At 35.6% G+C, this 17,086-nt stretch overlaps 2 protein-coding genes across 2 annotated transcripts; one reads left to right on the top strand and one right to left on the bottom strand.

Annotated features, from left to right (window-relative positions):
- Positions 1-4,459: 4,459 nt before the first annotated feature.
- LOC125655525 (uncharacterized) lies at positions 4,460-6,178 on the top strand. Its single transcript, XM_048885864.2, has 2 exons — positions 4,460-4,582; positions 5,588-6,178. Exons 1-2 carry the CDS (start codon positions 4,555-4,557, stop codon positions 5,884-5,886), a joined length of 327 nt encoding a protein of 108 aa, XP_048741821.2. The 5' UTR covers positions 4,460-4,554; the 3' UTR covers positions 5,887-6,178.
- A 4,976-nt stretch (positions 6,179-11,154) lies between these two features.
- Positions 11,155-14,876, bottom strand: LOC125655499 (uncharacterized). The gene is made up of 2 exons (XM_048885814.2): positions 14,750-14,876; positions 11,155-14,648 (listed from the first exon to the last, which is right to left on the bottom strand). Exon 2 carries the CDS (start codon positions 14,643-14,645, stop codon positions 12,192-12,194), a length of 2,454 nt encoding a protein of 817 aa, XP_048741771.2. The 5' UTR covers positions 14,646-14,648; positions 14,750-14,876; the 3' UTR covers positions 11,155-12,191.
- Positions 14,877-17,086: the final 2,210 nt, after the last annotated feature.

Below are 17,086 nucleotides of genomic sequence, written 5' to 3' on the forward strand. Positions count from 1 at the left end.
ATTTCCACTTTATAGCTATATAATCATATATCAGATTCTATGGTATATTTATAAACGTGAAATATCTGTAAGTATTTACTCATTTTGTTGTTTCAAAATGTGTCTGTACCAACAATACACTGAAAGAGATAACCATGCAATCGTGTAATAGCTCAAAGCCGTCGGTAACTTTCTGCAATATATAAATGGGGTTCATACTTGAAGACAAATTGAAATACAAATGTATATAATTTGTAGATGCAAAAATATTATTATTTATTTGGGCAATATCCCAATATCTATATACACAAGTGTATGCATTGTAGATTTCCATGACTGTGTTCTATTTGTTGTAATGTAATATTATATGGTACCAATTTTGATGCACCAGATGCGCATTTCGACAAATAATGTCTCTTCAGTGATGTTCAACCGAAATGTTTGAAATCCGAAATAACTATGAAGTGTTAGAGCTGAATATAGCCAAAAGAGTGGAGCCAAATTCGTCCAAGGATAAGAGCTATGCATGAGGGAGATAATCCTTAATTTTGAAATGAATTTCTAAATTTTATAACAGCAATTAAATATACATCCGTATTTTCAAGCTAGTAACGAAGTACTTAGCTACTGGGCTGTAGAGACCCTCGGGGACTAACAGTCCACCAGTAGAGGCCTCGACCCAGGGGTCATAATGTAAAACTTATACGGTACCAATTGTGATGCACCAGATGCGCATTTCGACAAATAATGTCTTTTCAGTGATGCTCAACCGAAATGTTTAAAATCCGAAATAACTATGAAGTAAGAGTTGTATTTGCCCTGTTACAAATACAAAGTCAAATGTATTAAAAATATTATTGGTCTTTGAAAATATTATTACTAATAGAAACACAAACCTAATATTAAATCATACGACTTATAAACACTTTCCACTAACATTCCTTTGGTGATCATGTTTGCAACAAGCTGTTGTAAATCCCATAGAATTAAATTGAGTTCCATTATCAGCTGATCTGTTTTTGTAATCTTATAAGGCAGGTTCCATTCAAAAGCTTCTACATGGGAAGAAAAACTATCTTCATGTGGTCTTCAACTCGACATTTCGATATATTGGTGACGTTCATACGTCGATTTGGTATATCCCAGTGAACTCAAAATAAACGACACCACAGAGTCGTACATATCTACTTCATACTTAGATATTTTATTGAACGTAGAAGTCAACGTCAAACTAACAACACGGCTATAAGAAAATTAGACAACTTCAGTTTCACTATCGTCTACTTCTCATATTAGTATAGCAATATTACCAATATCACATTAATAATTTCAGCTTCTCCATTGTCAACTTCCCATATTTATGTAGCAATATTCCATTATCACCTGCATGCAAGGTGAAGATAACGAACAGTGATCAATCTCATAACTCCTACAAGCAATACAAAATAGATAGTTGGGCAAACACGGACCCCTGGACACACCAGAGGTAGGATCAGGTGCCTAGGAGGAGTAAGCATCCCCTGTTGATGGTGTTTATGTCTCTCAACTGATTCGATACACAAGAGTTTGTTCTGTATATAATCAGTTCTTAAATGAAGGCAGGCTACTGAAAAATATGTTGATGTGACTGGGGTTTCAACAGTCTCGTTTGAAGTCTGCATTTCGGAAATTTCGTGGTCTTTATAACGATCAAATTTACTAATACAACCTGTCATCTGGGTCCAATGCTGTCTGACTTGTTTCATACGAATTGTTAAGCCACTCCTTTGATTCTAATTTTGAGTACAGATTACCCCCATTTAGCTGATCAAACTATAGGGCTCACGGGGATGTGACCGGTCAACAGGGATGCTTACTCCTCTTAGACACCTGATCCCACCTCCGGTATATCCAGGGTTCGTGTTTGCCCTACTATTAATTTTGTATTGTTTATATGAATTATGAGATTGATCACTTTTCGTTATCTTCACCTTTTCATGACTATAACCCAATATACCGTTAATGTATCATAACCACTCTAATGCACTGCAATTAATGGTTGTATTTGTATTAGTGCATGTGGTACACGTAATTTCACTAATCAATTGTCTATGTGTACTTAGAAGTACCAGTCTACATGTTTTGTTACAGACGTTCAACTGTTCTCATAAGCCTCCAATGAACAGAAAGGTTTGCTTACAGAAAAACAAAAGTTTCATAGGCAGATTAAAAGTTAGATGGGGCTTTGAAATGTCGGAATTCAACTTATTCATCGAGGCACCGAAAGTGTACAAGAGATTTTGTAAGTAAATATGTATGCTTCATATATCACGAATTGATGATTTGTAAAGTATTTAGTACAACATATGTGGTGTACATTTTTCTATCAATTAAATCTATCTCTTAAATCAATTTTTGTAAATCAAAGTTTTGCATATAAACCTTAGTTTGCAAGATTAAAGATGTACTCAACCAGAACAGAGAACAACTTTTTTTGCATAGAATTAAAAAAGGCTATTTGAGTCATGAATTATAATTAACCCTCAAAATATGTTAGATTGCAAACCCTAATTCCGTTTGCCTGATCAAGATATAGGGCTCACGGCGGTCGACAGGGGATGTTTACTCCTCCTAGTCACCTAATCCACCTCTGGTTTATCCAGTGGTCCTTGTTTACCCAACTCTAAATTTTATATTGCTTATAGGAGTTATGAGATTGATCACTGTTTGCTATCTTCACCTTTCATTGCACTGTTTTTATACGACATCCGCAATTAGATACAGTCCAATTACGATAATAGTTTGTGCCATGTGTTAATTTCATGCAATAATTTCTCATCCCGACCATTACAGTATAACATATATTATATGTGGATGGAAGTCTTGTAATTCGATTCCTAAAAGGTAGCAAATTAACTTACGTGTTTTCAATTCCTGTCGTCACATTCAAGGCAAACTAACAACTCAGCATTATCAATTCTTTTACATTATCACCGATTCCTGTCCAAAAATAACACTGTACAACCACTATAATAATGAACGGTATTTATTTGTTTTGGCGCTCTTGGCCGCGGTGATGGTTGGGGGCTACCACAGAGCCGCCTCCTCAACAAATCAATCAATCAAATGTGACGGCCCCAGATGGGCGAATTGTGCACTGGGTAAACGCAAGTGCACAACGTCACCAAATGCAAATACAATAAATCAAACAATAATACAAGAATTAAGATATTAAATCAATCAATCAGTAGCCTGACTATTCAATGTCAACAACAATTCAATCAATCAATCAGCAATTCAATCATCAATCAATACTGCAAATGTTCAAGTTCATGGCATGAAGCTGCAGAATATTGGGTGCACTCCTCCATTTGAGTTGGGGTGCGCCGAAACGCATACCAAAAAAGTACCGCGACGAATACAGGACATGGAACGGTAGATCAAACTGTAAAAGAACCAAAAACAAGCAGCAGTATGGTGCACAGGAAAAGGGGGTGGGAGTGGTGGGATTTTAAAGTGATATGGATAGAATTGATGCTGCACCAAGTTCAATGACCACGCCGTTTGGAAGAATGTTCCAGAAAGGACGTGACGTGTACGTGTCAATATATATTAGACTATTGCAGAATTAAATTTTCCGGAATAAATAAGAACACCCCCCCCCCTTCCCTTTTAGTAAAAACTGACAAGGATACAGTTACGGAGATAAATGCGCATATCCAAGACAAACGTGGATATGTGATGTTATGACAAACTTAGGTTTATCCAGTGTCAATTTTCAATATTTATTTAACAATATTCTACTATTACCTGGATATGGTGTTTATGTCGCATCTAATTCGACGCACGACAACATGTTTTGCGCATAGTCAAAATTTAAACTGATACAATTTACTGACAAATAAGGTGATGTTACAGTTTTAACAATCTCGTTAAATATCATATTCGATGGTCGTGATAGTGAAGTCCATTACAACCTGTCATTAGTTGTAATGATGTATGACGTCTTTCATACAAACTGTTACACCATTCTTTACATATTGCTTTGTGACTATGGATTACTCCATCTACCTGATCTGGGTATAGAGAGCCCATGGTGGGTGTGAACGGTCAACAGAGGGTGCTTACTATCCCAAGACACCTGATCCCGCCTCTGGTGCTTCCAGGGATCCGTACTGTTCTCGATGTTATATTCTGTATAGCAACACTGCTACATGTTTATAATTTCTTTATACTATAGCATTATGAGATTGTTCATTATTTGTTTTGTTCACTTTTGTTGTCTCATGTAACATGCGGACAACGTAAAATTTGCATAACATAAAATTTGTCTTTAATGATTTAAAACGTTTACTGGTGTCCTTAATAATTACAAATTTACAATTAACGTTCCCACCAAATCAACGTTGAAATTGATTGGCGTTCACGTCACCAACACTGCTTTCGCCAGGGATAGATAATATCTCATATATATATGTATATATATTTATTACAGGGGAATATTCTATTGTCCAGGCGGTAAGCGGCGTTGCTGGGGGAACGATAGTGTTTTGTATTGTGCTTGGTGTAGTTTTGTTTCATCAAAACAAAGCAAACATGGCCAAGAAGAAACGCCGGCGTCAAGGTACTCCGCACAAAACAACAATCAATGAAATATCAAATTGTGTTTGGTTTTTCTCAAAAGGGTGAGTGCACTTAAGGTTGGATTCTTACCTTATTCATTGGACGCGTTAAGATGTGATATTTTGTCTGCAATAACTAGACAGACGGAACTGTGAGTGTTGCGCTTCTCTTTTTTATGTTTCAAGGTCACATTCCTTTCAAATCAAAGAACCTCAACTTTTAATCAAAGCAGATCTGAATTCCATATGCTTATGATTAATTACAAGTTGTGATTTTATTTGCAACATAATCAAGATCAAGATATAAAGCTCACGGCAGATGTGACCGGTCGACAGGGGATGCGTACTCCTACTAGGCACCTGATCCCACCCCTCATATATCCAGGGATCCGTGTTTGTCCAACTCTCTATTTTGTATTGCTTATAGGAGTTATGAGATTGATCACTGTTCGTTATCTTCACCTTTCATAATCACTATATTAAAGGTGAAGATAACGAACATCTCATAACCCCTGTAAGCAATACAAATTAGATAACAATCGGTATGAAACACGTCATATATGAACATATTCTGTCTGTTTGAATAGCAAAATTAATAATAACTAGTATACTCGAACAGATATATGGTAGATCAAATTTAATCACTGGTATACTCGAAAAGATATATGGTAGATTTCCTGCTTTACATTTGGGTACCGGTATTATTTACCGTGAATCTAATTAACAATTACAATTCATTTACATGTTTATTATGACTAACAATGATTTCCTTTATCTATTACTTATAATTATTATTGATTAATTGATTACGATTTTATTCCGTATTTAGCCATATTTCAGCCGTTTTACGGGAGTTAACTAACTGAAATATGTTTGGTTGAGAGTGTTAAGTGTTGTCTGCACTTAAAGAAGTCCAAATAACCTACAGTCTCGTAGAGAGAGAGAGAGAGAGAGAGAGAGAGAGAGAGAGAGAGTGATATGATATGGTTATGATTTTCTTTATGTAGTGCCCATGCATCGAGTCAGTAATAAGGATAAAAGCTATCTAGGAAAACCAGAAGTCAGCAAGAATCAGTCAGCCAAAGACTCGGAGAAATCCACACCTGGGACATCAATTGCAGTGACAGATCAGGCAGTTATTGAAAAGAATTCTATAGAGTTCAAAACCGATGAGAATGAAGAGGATAAGAAACAAACACCCAAAGTGAAAGTAGATGTGGCTGGACCTACAAGCAATGGCAACATGACCAAAGCAGAGGACTCGAAAGAAACAACTGTGGTCAGAAGAAATGCAAATAAATCGTAAACGGACTACCATTTCAAATGTAGGGTCTCGTGAATTTTTTCATTTCTTTTTTATAAGAAAAGGAAACCGTTAAAAAGTTGGAATAATATTTCTCAGATGAACAGTGAGGAGAAAGTGAACGTTATATAATTGCAAGTTATTCGTAATGTATCAAGTTACCTTTAGTATATAATCATTCAAAGGTCTTTAACTTTATTTGTTTCAAGATTAGCCTTGAAATGAAAATTGTTGTCTCCCCTTTTCTCTGTATGTTTGGTAAATCTCTAATTATTATGTTAAATTCGATGTAAATTCTATCTCATTAAAATATGTTCTTACTTATGTGTTTTATGTTGTATATAGTACCTTCCGTATTCGACTATCGTGTTGGGAATTGTGTAACCTGAACCCGTTTGACCGGGGGGAAAATCATATACGGGAGAAAAGTCTATGTAACCCTAAATAGCTCTATCAATTCCTAGGTTTGTTTTTGTCAGGCCATTCTATGTGGAAGAAAATCAAAATCAGAACAGGCTTGTAACAGAGCTTTAAACGCTCCAAACAACTGGTGTGACATATCCGCAAGGTAGAACTGGTTAGATTATGTGACCTTGTAACGAAACTGCTTCTCGATATAATTCGAGCTGACGACTTGGGGGGGGGGGGGACAAGTTTTTGTAAAAGCCTATTATACACATTGCAGAAATTATTGTTTGTATTGAAACACCATTATTTCAAAAGAAAGTGCTCGAAATTGCATGACTATTGTTTAATTCCACTTTTAGTAAGAGTTTACCCTGCGAACTTATTCTACAAATACTTGTAGAAGTATTGCCTGCACCGGAAGTATCGAGGGATATCAAATCTTCAAATTCACGCGACTGCAATTTGCAAATTCGGATGAGACATCGTAATATTCTGAATTTACACACTGTAGTCGAGCGATTTGTAGTAAAGAGGGGCGAACATTTCCCTGTATACACTATATGGGCGCATATAAATGCTTTCATGGCCAAACGGTTGCGATAACCTAGTAGTAAGAGTGCTGCGTCAAAACTTAAACTTTTTAATGTTGGCTGTGATTGTTCTTTCGTAAAGCGCTTGGCATTAGAAGTGCTTAAAACGAAGGTCCCGTATCAGGAGGGCGGACTATAACTGCTGCTGTCCTGAACTCCATGTATAGGTCAAATATGTGGTCATCACGTGATGCTGATATCGTCTCCATACAGATGTAGATGAAAATCCGTAAATAGGGCATACAGCAACAAAGTCCCCATATCCACATTCCTCGTGATCACCTAAAGACTAGACATCGTGGACAGTTGCTTAATATTTTTTTTAAAAAAAGTAAATATATTGTATTCACATTTAGTGATCAGCCATTAAAAAAATTACTAATGCCAAACACCACTCTGATTCTACTTCAAAATACTTTGAAAATGATATCAAAAAGATGATGGAGTTCCTTATTGACTATATCTTCGTGGTCTTTGGTGATCAGGTCTTCCAACAGTATGTTGGAATATCAATGGGCAAGAAGTGTATTCCTTTATTAGCTGATCTGTTTTTAAATTTTTGTGAGTTAGAATTTATTTAAAAGCTTCTACGTGAGACAAAAACATATCTTGGTGTGGCCTTCAACTCAGCATATACTAGTATTTCGTTAAGTATATCGATGACATTTTATCTATTAACAATTATCATATTCATTCATATATCGATTCGCTATATCCCTGTGAATTCGAAGTAAAACACACCACGGAGTCTTTCACATTTGCTTCGTATTTAGACATTTTATTGAACATAGACTTTAGTGGAGAACTAACAGCTTAACTTTAAGACAAATGACGTCAGTTTCCCCATCGTCAACTTCCCATTATTTATGTAGCAATATTCCATTATCACCTGCATATGGTACATGTATGTACATATCTCAACTGATTATATACGCAAGAGCTTATTCTGCGTAAGATCAATTTTGCAATCGACGCAGGCTGACAAACAAAAGGATGTTACAGGAGTTTCAACAGTCTCGTTTAAAGTCAGCATTGGGCAAATTCTACGGTGGTTATATCAAACTAGTTTGCCAATGCAACCAATTATTAGGGCGTTCCTTACACACTGAGTTTGAATGCGGATTACTAGTACAGTATCCGCACCGTTATTCTTGACATTCCTATCGTGTTTTATCGTGCGTGTATTCTATCGTGTTTTATCGTGCGTGTATCCTATCCTATCGTGCATGTATTCTATCCTATCGTGTGTGTATCCTATCGTATCGTGCATGTATCCTATCATATCATTCCTTTCGTTTATTGGGTTTTCCGTTTTCTCTCGTGTTTTGCGTTTATCAGGAATATCGTCTATAATCGTGTTTTGCGAGTGTCAGGTTTTCCGATTGTCGTGAAAATCGTTTATCGTGTAGATTCGGAAACTATCGGGATTGCATATTAAATCTACTGAACAAGTACGATATTTTCCGAAAGCTTTATTCATTTTGTCAAAGAGGCTATTTTTAGTAATCGAGGAAAGACGGTATATTTGAAAGAGAACATAAAGCTGGCGATTTTAATGCAGAGTAAGAGCTAATTGTCTGTCCATAGAGGGTGAAAATTTATCACAATTTCATTCTAAGTAGTCTACAAAGTAGACAAGTGATTTGCCGAGCAAATTGAGGACAGTAAATCTGAAAGCTCCTTCATCTGAAGTCCATAAACATTTGCTTGTCTAGAAACAATTATTTGTAAATAAATCTAACAGAGAAATAGGAAGCTCCGATTTGAAAGAAAAAATCAGTAAATTACGTTCTTTATGATATATATTTTGATAAAGGCTGTTTTTCTTCCGAGTTTTTTTCACTTGTATTCTACATTTATACCAACAAGTGAACTTGTGCGCGTCCTTATATCTGATTTCGTGTATCACCCGTGTTTTGACGGCAAACATTCTCAGGATCATTATATTTCACACATTTAGAAGATTAGCTTTTAAAGGTTGCAAGGGTATTGCATCTCCCAAAGCCTGGTGAATTGGGCACGACTATGCTATCATCGTTGTTTTTTTACTTGTACATGTACACCTGTACCATGTGCCAATAGTCTTATGGGTAGATATTGGAATTTTCTTACATGGTCATGGGATATATGCCGGTTTTGATGATTATTTGAATTTTTATTTTAAATACTTAACACAAACATTTTGTAGCGTTCAAAAGTGCGAATTTAAAAAAGCCGGGTTTCTTATATGATTTATCTTTTTTATTATTAAGATATCAATTTAAATAAATATGTTCTAATTACTTATGACTATCAAATATCACTCATAGTGTGGGAATATCTAACGTATGAAGATATTGTGTCGTGCAGCGGATTTTTGTAAAACTAATTGTAACTGTTGATTGAGCGGTGAACTTAGAGCTTGATGCAAATATTACTTGGTTTTATTTCATATTCAAGATGATAGACATTAGAATAAGAGAGCTACTGAAGCAAGATATCACTACACAAAATTACATTTAGTTATTTCCCTGAATAATTTATATATCAAAAATTAAGTGACAATACGAATTTTAGAATCATTGGCTGGGAAAATCCAAATAGATATTAAATAATGAATTAAAAACCGTATATAGTTTAGTTTTCAGATATCAGCTATGATGGCGTAAAACGATAAATCTAATTAAATATATTTGAAAAATATCCAATTATTTAAAAAACCAGTTCGGCTGTGGATTAAAGAATCTTCTACAATGTGTCTTTTTTTTCATTGAGCGAATTTAAAATGGTCCATTGTAATGCCATAACCTTATTAACGATATTTAAAGTCGCTCGATCATTTTTAAAAAAAATTCCAACATAAGCATGAAAGGTGAAGGCAACGAAAAGCCATCAATCTCATAACTCCCAAAAGCAATACAAAATAGATAGTTGGGCAAACACGGACTCCTGGACACACCAAAGGTGGGATCAGGTGCTTAGGAGCAGTAAGCATCCCCTGTCAACCAGTCATACCAGCCGTGAGCCCTATATCCTGATCAGGTAAACGGAGTTATCCGCATTCAAAATCAGTGTGCCAAGAACGGCTTAACATGTCATTTTTTTTTTAAATTTTCATTGCAAGTATAGAAATATTTTTACGAAAGCAGAGACGAGTTTAGATGGATGTGCTTTTCGCTAACGTACTTGCATGTAAAATGGGTCTTTATTACAGCAATTACAGAAAAATACTGTTATTATTTATACACACACATGCATCACCTTTCAATTATAAATTTCTTTCAGGTATACGTGTTAGGTTTGTAATGAATATTGAAATTCTTTGATATTATTAAGATAATGAAATTATGGTGTAGCTATCATCATTTCGTTCTGTGTAAATTGCTTCTAAATTTGCAACATTTCTATCATGTTTTCCGTTTATCGTGAAGATCGTTTATCGTGTTTTGCGTTTATCAGCTTTATCATGAAAATCGTTTATCGGGTTTTGCGTTTATCATGTTTTGTGTTTATCAGGGTTGCCATTTATCCTATTGTATTGAGAGTCTATTCAATCCTATCGTGCGTGTATCCTATCGTATCGTGAATGTATTCTATCCTATCGTGCGTGTATCCTATCCTACCGTGCGTGGATACTATCCTATCGTGCGTTTATCCTATCCTATCGTGTGTGTGTCCTATCGTACGTGTATCTTATCCTATCGTGCGTGTATCCTATCCTATCGTGCGTGTATCCTATCCTATCGTGCGTGTATCGTGTTCTATCGTTTATCATGTCAAGAATAACGTTGCTGATACTGCACTTCGTTAGTCTGAACGAGATATAGGACTGACAACGGGTATCACCGGTCGACAGGGGCTGTGAACTCCTCCTAGGCATCTGATCCCACCTCTGTTATGTCCAGGGGTCCGTGTTTGTCCAACTCTTCCTTTTGTATTCCTTATAGACGTTATGAGGTTGGACACTATTCGTTATGTTCACCTATTCATACATTAACACAACAATCAGCCAATTGATCGATTGTGTATTGTTTGACGTTCCTCTTGAGAATATTTCATTCATATGGAGACGTCACCATTGCCGGCGAAGAACTGCAAAACTATTTTAACCCGGATCCCTGGGGTGGGGAACTGAGGACCTATTCTGACACGAATTCACATGAGAAACTATTTAAAGATATTTACTTCTTATATTGATATTTCAGAATGTAACCTGTTCTGCATAAGCAATATGTGGGTTTCTGTGTTAGGTTGACGGTCAGTGCTTTTATCGAGAAATGAATGCAACATACTTCTACATGTAGGTTTATTGGTTATTAATAAAACATTGTTGAATGTAAAAACATTTTCATCAAAGACAAATGTTACAACTGTGCACATGATAAAGAAATATTTACATCAAAAGGATAGTGCTGATATATGTAATCAGAATACTTTCGTCAGTGCAAATATCAAGGATATTTCATTATTTTCTTCGAGGAATAACCAGAGCGTTTATGGAAAATAACAGGATTTTAGCGATAGTGTAGAGAGTCCAGTAGTCTATAAAAGAAAGTGCACCTAAGAATTTACAACACTTGTTGAGATGTATAGTCTACAGGGGATGCTTACTCCTCCTAGACACCTGATCCCACGTCTGGTGTGTCCAGGGGTCCGTGTTTGCCCAACTATCTATTTTGCATTGCTTGTAGGAGTCATGAGATTGATCGCTGTTCGTTATCTTCACCTTTCATAATGGGACGGTTACATGATCGAATTATGTGAACTCGAAGAGTTCGGTAGATTTAATCATGTGCCGCCCCACTTCACAGCCAAATGCAAAAATGTTAAGTATCATTTATGAAGAGGATATCTTTAATCCGACATTAACCATCTGCCGTACATCATGACGTCTATCGTTATCATTGTGAAAAAGGCGTATATATATTTGTACGATGTAAACTTAATCAATTTGAGAAAATTGGGACGAAGTGGAGGGACGGAGGCAGTTGGAGAATTTTGAACGGGAGAAAGACTAGTAATTTACAACAAGACATAACTAATCGTGTAGAAATGAATTTTTTCAGTAAAATTAATGAGTTATACAATCTTTCTAAACTACCGATATATTTTTGTTACAACTTGCTGTCTGCTTTCATCTTATCGAGGTTTGAACAGGCATCGACCTTTTTGACGTTTGACAATTTTGCGTATTTATACATGTATAACAATTAAATACCATAAATGCATGTACATTAAAATGTACATATATAATATACATAAGTTCATATTCATAACATCCAGATTTTGTATATTCATAAATTTTGAATCCTGTACATTTGAAGACCAACCCTATATCAAACCGGATTGAAGCGGAATTTTGACGTCGACATTGTCCGAAGCATTTGTCGGGTTTTGCATAAAGTTCTCCTTCTTTGTTAAACATCCATGAAGGCAACTAGAGATCAATGCATGATGCATTTCAAATTTCTGTTTAACATGGTCAGATTTTTCCGACTCCTTAAAGATTTTTTGTACTTCTTTCTTATTTTCATCGTTTAGAGTTTGTTTGCCAGACTTGAGGAAAATTGACAATATGTATGGAGATCCAAAAATCAAACCATATTGCGTTAACTCAACAAATTCTAACACTCCCATTTTTTTCCCAACAGTCAGAGCTTCTATTGTAATAAAGATGTAAGACGTCACCACTATCAGTTTGAATACTGCAAAATAAATTTTTGTTTTAAAAAAAACAAGTTTTCTCAATATACGATCAAACAAATCTTGTTCTATATAATTTTCTCCTGATTTTTCTTTGTTGAGTGTACACACATATATAAGTATGGCCTTTAACAAATCCATTACTTCATTATAATAATATATCAGATAAATAAAGACCGACACCCCAAGCATAAAGTATTTAAAAATATACTCTCTGACTGGCAAGACAATGAAGAGTATGACGGTTAATGTCCGAAACAGAAACAGGAAAGAGGAAATGATTGTCCTAAAACTCACTATTGTCAATACCAGAAGAATAAATGCAATTAGAATTTTAACGCATTTTCGATGAGATAAAGCCTTCATGAAATGGTGGATTGAAAATGGTATTATTGGCAAAAGGCACAAGAGTAATTGAAATGGAAATTCAGCTAACGCAAGTAGAAAATAAAGAATGGAGACACATTTGACAACCAAACGATTTGTTTTCCTTGTGGAGCGAGTTTTCGATACTTCTTGTGACCTTTTGACCTTGACTGCTTTATGTCGATGTGGAATTCTAGACGATCTGATGCAAGCCCAACAAACAAAATTCTTAGCCTGATCACTCATATATCGAAGCAAGTCCGACAAGATACCCAGTCTCGACATTAATTTGTCACAAACAGTTGTTGCTCGAACATCCTGGTATCCGAGAGAGGGAGAGAAAATTCTGTAACCATTTTCTGAAATATTGTAATGATGATATATGAACAAAACAACACCGACCAGGGATCCAAAAACTGCGTACACCCAGTCACAAAGAAAAATGATGTCATCATCACTACTTATAATATTGCATATTGGTTCACTTGCACGAACCACATTTTTATAATTCCTATATTCTTTGTGAGCCAGGGCCTTTCTTCCTACAGTTCTATACACCGAGATCGGAAATAATAGAAAAATGTAGAGCGCCGTAAAAAATCTCAAAGATGGCAAATTGATGACTTGCACGAACAATGATCTTGAAATTGAATTGTCTTGCTTGCAAGATACGTAAAAACAGCAAGCATCACAAAGGCATTTGTGGGGAGTTATCTTCGCATGAAATATTTTCTTCACCAATCTGTTTAAACCGTATGGTCTCTCGTGTGGAAAATAATAACAGGTACATTTTGATTGGTAGGTTTTACGTCGAGGATCCGGGCTTTTCACGTCAGTGGTGGCTTGTTGATCATCAGAACTACAGCTATCGTGCTGTTTTCCGATATTCTCGTGTTCCTTTAATTGATCATGTAAATTGTCCGTTGTATGACCTTCATGAATTTCAATCAGTTTAAAAAACCAGACACATTCCAAAGCGAGTAGGAAGCACATCAATGGCGATAGAAAGGACTGCTTCTTCCTGCTTACTTTGGGGTTCTTTATACTTTCCAGTTTGGGCTCAGCACATAGCATGTCATACCCAACCCATATCGTAGTGAAGTAATACAACGTGTCTTTGAAGCCCTTTTCATCGAATTTTAAAGTGCAAAACATGAAATCGGATGTGTAATTTGTTAATATGTATATATATCCTAAAACGTTCACAATGGTTGAATAGTCATTCCTTAATTCGCAGGTTTTATTTTCATCCTTTATCCTGAAAGGAGGTAAATCGACATTGGTCTCTTCGTTAAAATACTCAAGCATATGAAATGTCAAAAGATTAAAATCAACTGGAATGACATGAAGCAAATGTTCTCCCTTTCTGAGGTACTTCCACTCCAGCAATCTGTTTCTTAGAAAAGGTGATATCGTATCCGGCATATCCTCTGGTGGTGCAATGTGCAAGTTCAACAGAAATGTCTGCTCTGTGATCAATTCCATGATGCTTGTCTGAATTTTCTCTACATTCTTCATATCATGAAATGTTATTCGAAAAATACAAAAAAGATCGTGCTCACGGCCATATTTATTTCCCCTTGCCTCCCTTAATTTCTTACGCGAGGGCTCCGCTGGGTAGGTTTTGTCTTGAAGTAATGTGGCAAGGAAAATAGCTAGTCCAGTAATCAGCAAAATAAAAACCAGCGCAGACGTCTTGCTCATTTGTGGGTTCATATTCTGTGAAACAAAATGAAATAAATCAATGAAATATCTTACAAAAAGGAATTGTTATAAGATGTACGTTAATAGAAATATAGGTTGTGCAATAAACTACTTACAAAATGGAGCTCGCAGTTTTTGCTAATTTCATAGTTTCACACTGTCGTCCCACCGTTTTTCTATCTTCGTCTTCGAGTTCTTTGTCATAAAATGTCACTGCAGTGTGTTTTATATACAATATATACATTCCTTTTCAATCTGAGAGGCACTAGATATTAAAATTCATCAGTCTACATATATACGATCGTCTTAAAGATCTTGATGGTGTCTTATTTCGGTTATAAGTATAACATATTCTATTTCAGCACATTAATCATTCAGCCTTTAATTTAGTTTGCATCACGCAATTTCACATTACCTCTGCAACATTGGTGTGCTTGTTCAAAATATAGGGCGCTGTTTATTTGTCAACGTTTCCTCTGAATGCTGTCTATCAAACAATATTTGAAAGCTTTGAAATGATACTTAGTTTCAAATGCTGTAGACCTGGACTGGGTTTCACAAAACTATCTTAACTTCACGAAATCTTAACGTAGGTCGCGGGTTTGCTTACGTCATCGTTTTCAGGTATGCAAAACCTACGACTCGACGTCTTTTTACGTGCACATTCAATTGTGACGTAACAGTTGTCTGAATAAAGTATAGGGACTACATGGGTCACCATTGACTGAATATAAAGAACGTAATACTTTACCGATATCACATAAATATCACCAACAATTATTACCAAAGTAGAACATGCTTTGTTTGATTTTGTTTAGTCTTCTTTTCATTTCCTGTGCAAAATTTCGGTAGTAATATGTTTTATATTGTAACTGTATACAGTTTTAGCAGTGGACAACTTGGGGAGGTGAGACATCTGGATGTTGGGAATGCTTTTATAAGCATTTTTAGAATCCATGAAAAAATCGGACGTTAGTTCCCCAGTTCATGAAAGTTTTATTCAGAGATTTGACGCGTTAATGGCGGACATTTGAAAATGGCGGGTTCGTAATTTTATTCCTACCCTATCATACAAATTTCGTGAAGATTGGACAATATTGAATAATTAAAACATTGGGCAGAAAAATACTATAAAGAACTAATATATAGGATGAATCTGAAAATCCTCCCAAGAACCACAGGACTACAATCTGTCAGATTCTGACATAAACAAGCATCCACATATAGTGGAGATTCAAGATTGTATACGCTATGGAACCCGGACCTTGGCGGGACCACGGGGGAATTCATAATTTGAATTGCTAGAGAGAGAGAATTTGAGATTGAGAGAGAGAGAGAGAGAGAGAGAGAGAGAGAGAGAGAGAGAGAGAGAATCGATCATATTTACAAATGAATGCTGGTATTGGGGAACAGCAAGTATTCTAGGTTAATTGAACCTTACAACTGCCCTACTCTAGAAGTGTTTGAAACTCGCTGTAAAATTAGCTAGACATGCAGCGCTGACTGCTTTTCAAAGTTGTTAGACCTACTAGCCCTGAGAAAATAACTGCATTTTCAAAAATTACTTTTACATGTATTACTACTTGTATCTATCTTCAAATGAAGTACGATGGACCTAATTCGTTTCTAGTAGAGGTATGTTATATTTCATTGAAATTTTGATATACGGTAGAATATGCAGTAAATGTAATAAAATGACGAGGTCTGTCAAATTTACAAAGGTATAATAATGAGGTTGATTCCTCTAAAATTGATTTAGCGGAAATTTTATCACGTCCGACCGGGCGTCTATACCAAGAAATTTATTCGCCCGTTGTAAAATTTATGCGTCTCGGGCGGTCGAGCTCACGGTTATTTCAAACACTGCAACGGGGGCTCAAAACTCTGTATGTAAAAAGAACAAGAGAATGAAGTTTGTCGGAAATTAGAAAAAGTAGCAATACAAGTTAAAAATAATTTGTTTTAAACTGCGTTCCTGTTTTTGAGGGGTTGGTTGCCTTGGGAAAGTGAATATGTAAGGGGGTGGTGGTGTTAAATAAACATAAATATACTGTAAAATAGAAACTACTTTTTGTAGTATTTCTGGTTAGAATAGAATATTGACATGATCAGACTATATCAAATTGAAAAATTAACCTTAATGGGATTGAAAACTAGAATTATATTAGTTTATTCATTGTTACTGAGACCATGCGATCACAAAAGAATTTCAATCATTAGCCGTGCAACACAATTAATATATATAGCGCAATACATGTACACATTTCTGTATATTAAAAAATTTTGCTATATGTATTTTGAAAATAATTGATTATTTTGTCCATATATATTTGATTGCCCCTTCAAGACCAGGAATCAATAACGATGTTTTGAGTTCTCTTTGAAGTGATGCATGACAAGTAAATGACGTTGTTGAATGGCGTCGCGAATATTTGTAACGTTATTTGTTAAAA

Source organism: Ostrea edulis, chromosome 7 (assembly GCF_947568905.1).
Source record: "Ostrea edulis chromosome 7, xbOstEdul1.1, whole genome shotgun sequence".
Lineage (NCBI taxonomy): Eukaryota > Metazoa > Mollusca > Bivalvia > Ostreida > Ostreidae > Ostrea > Ostrea edulis.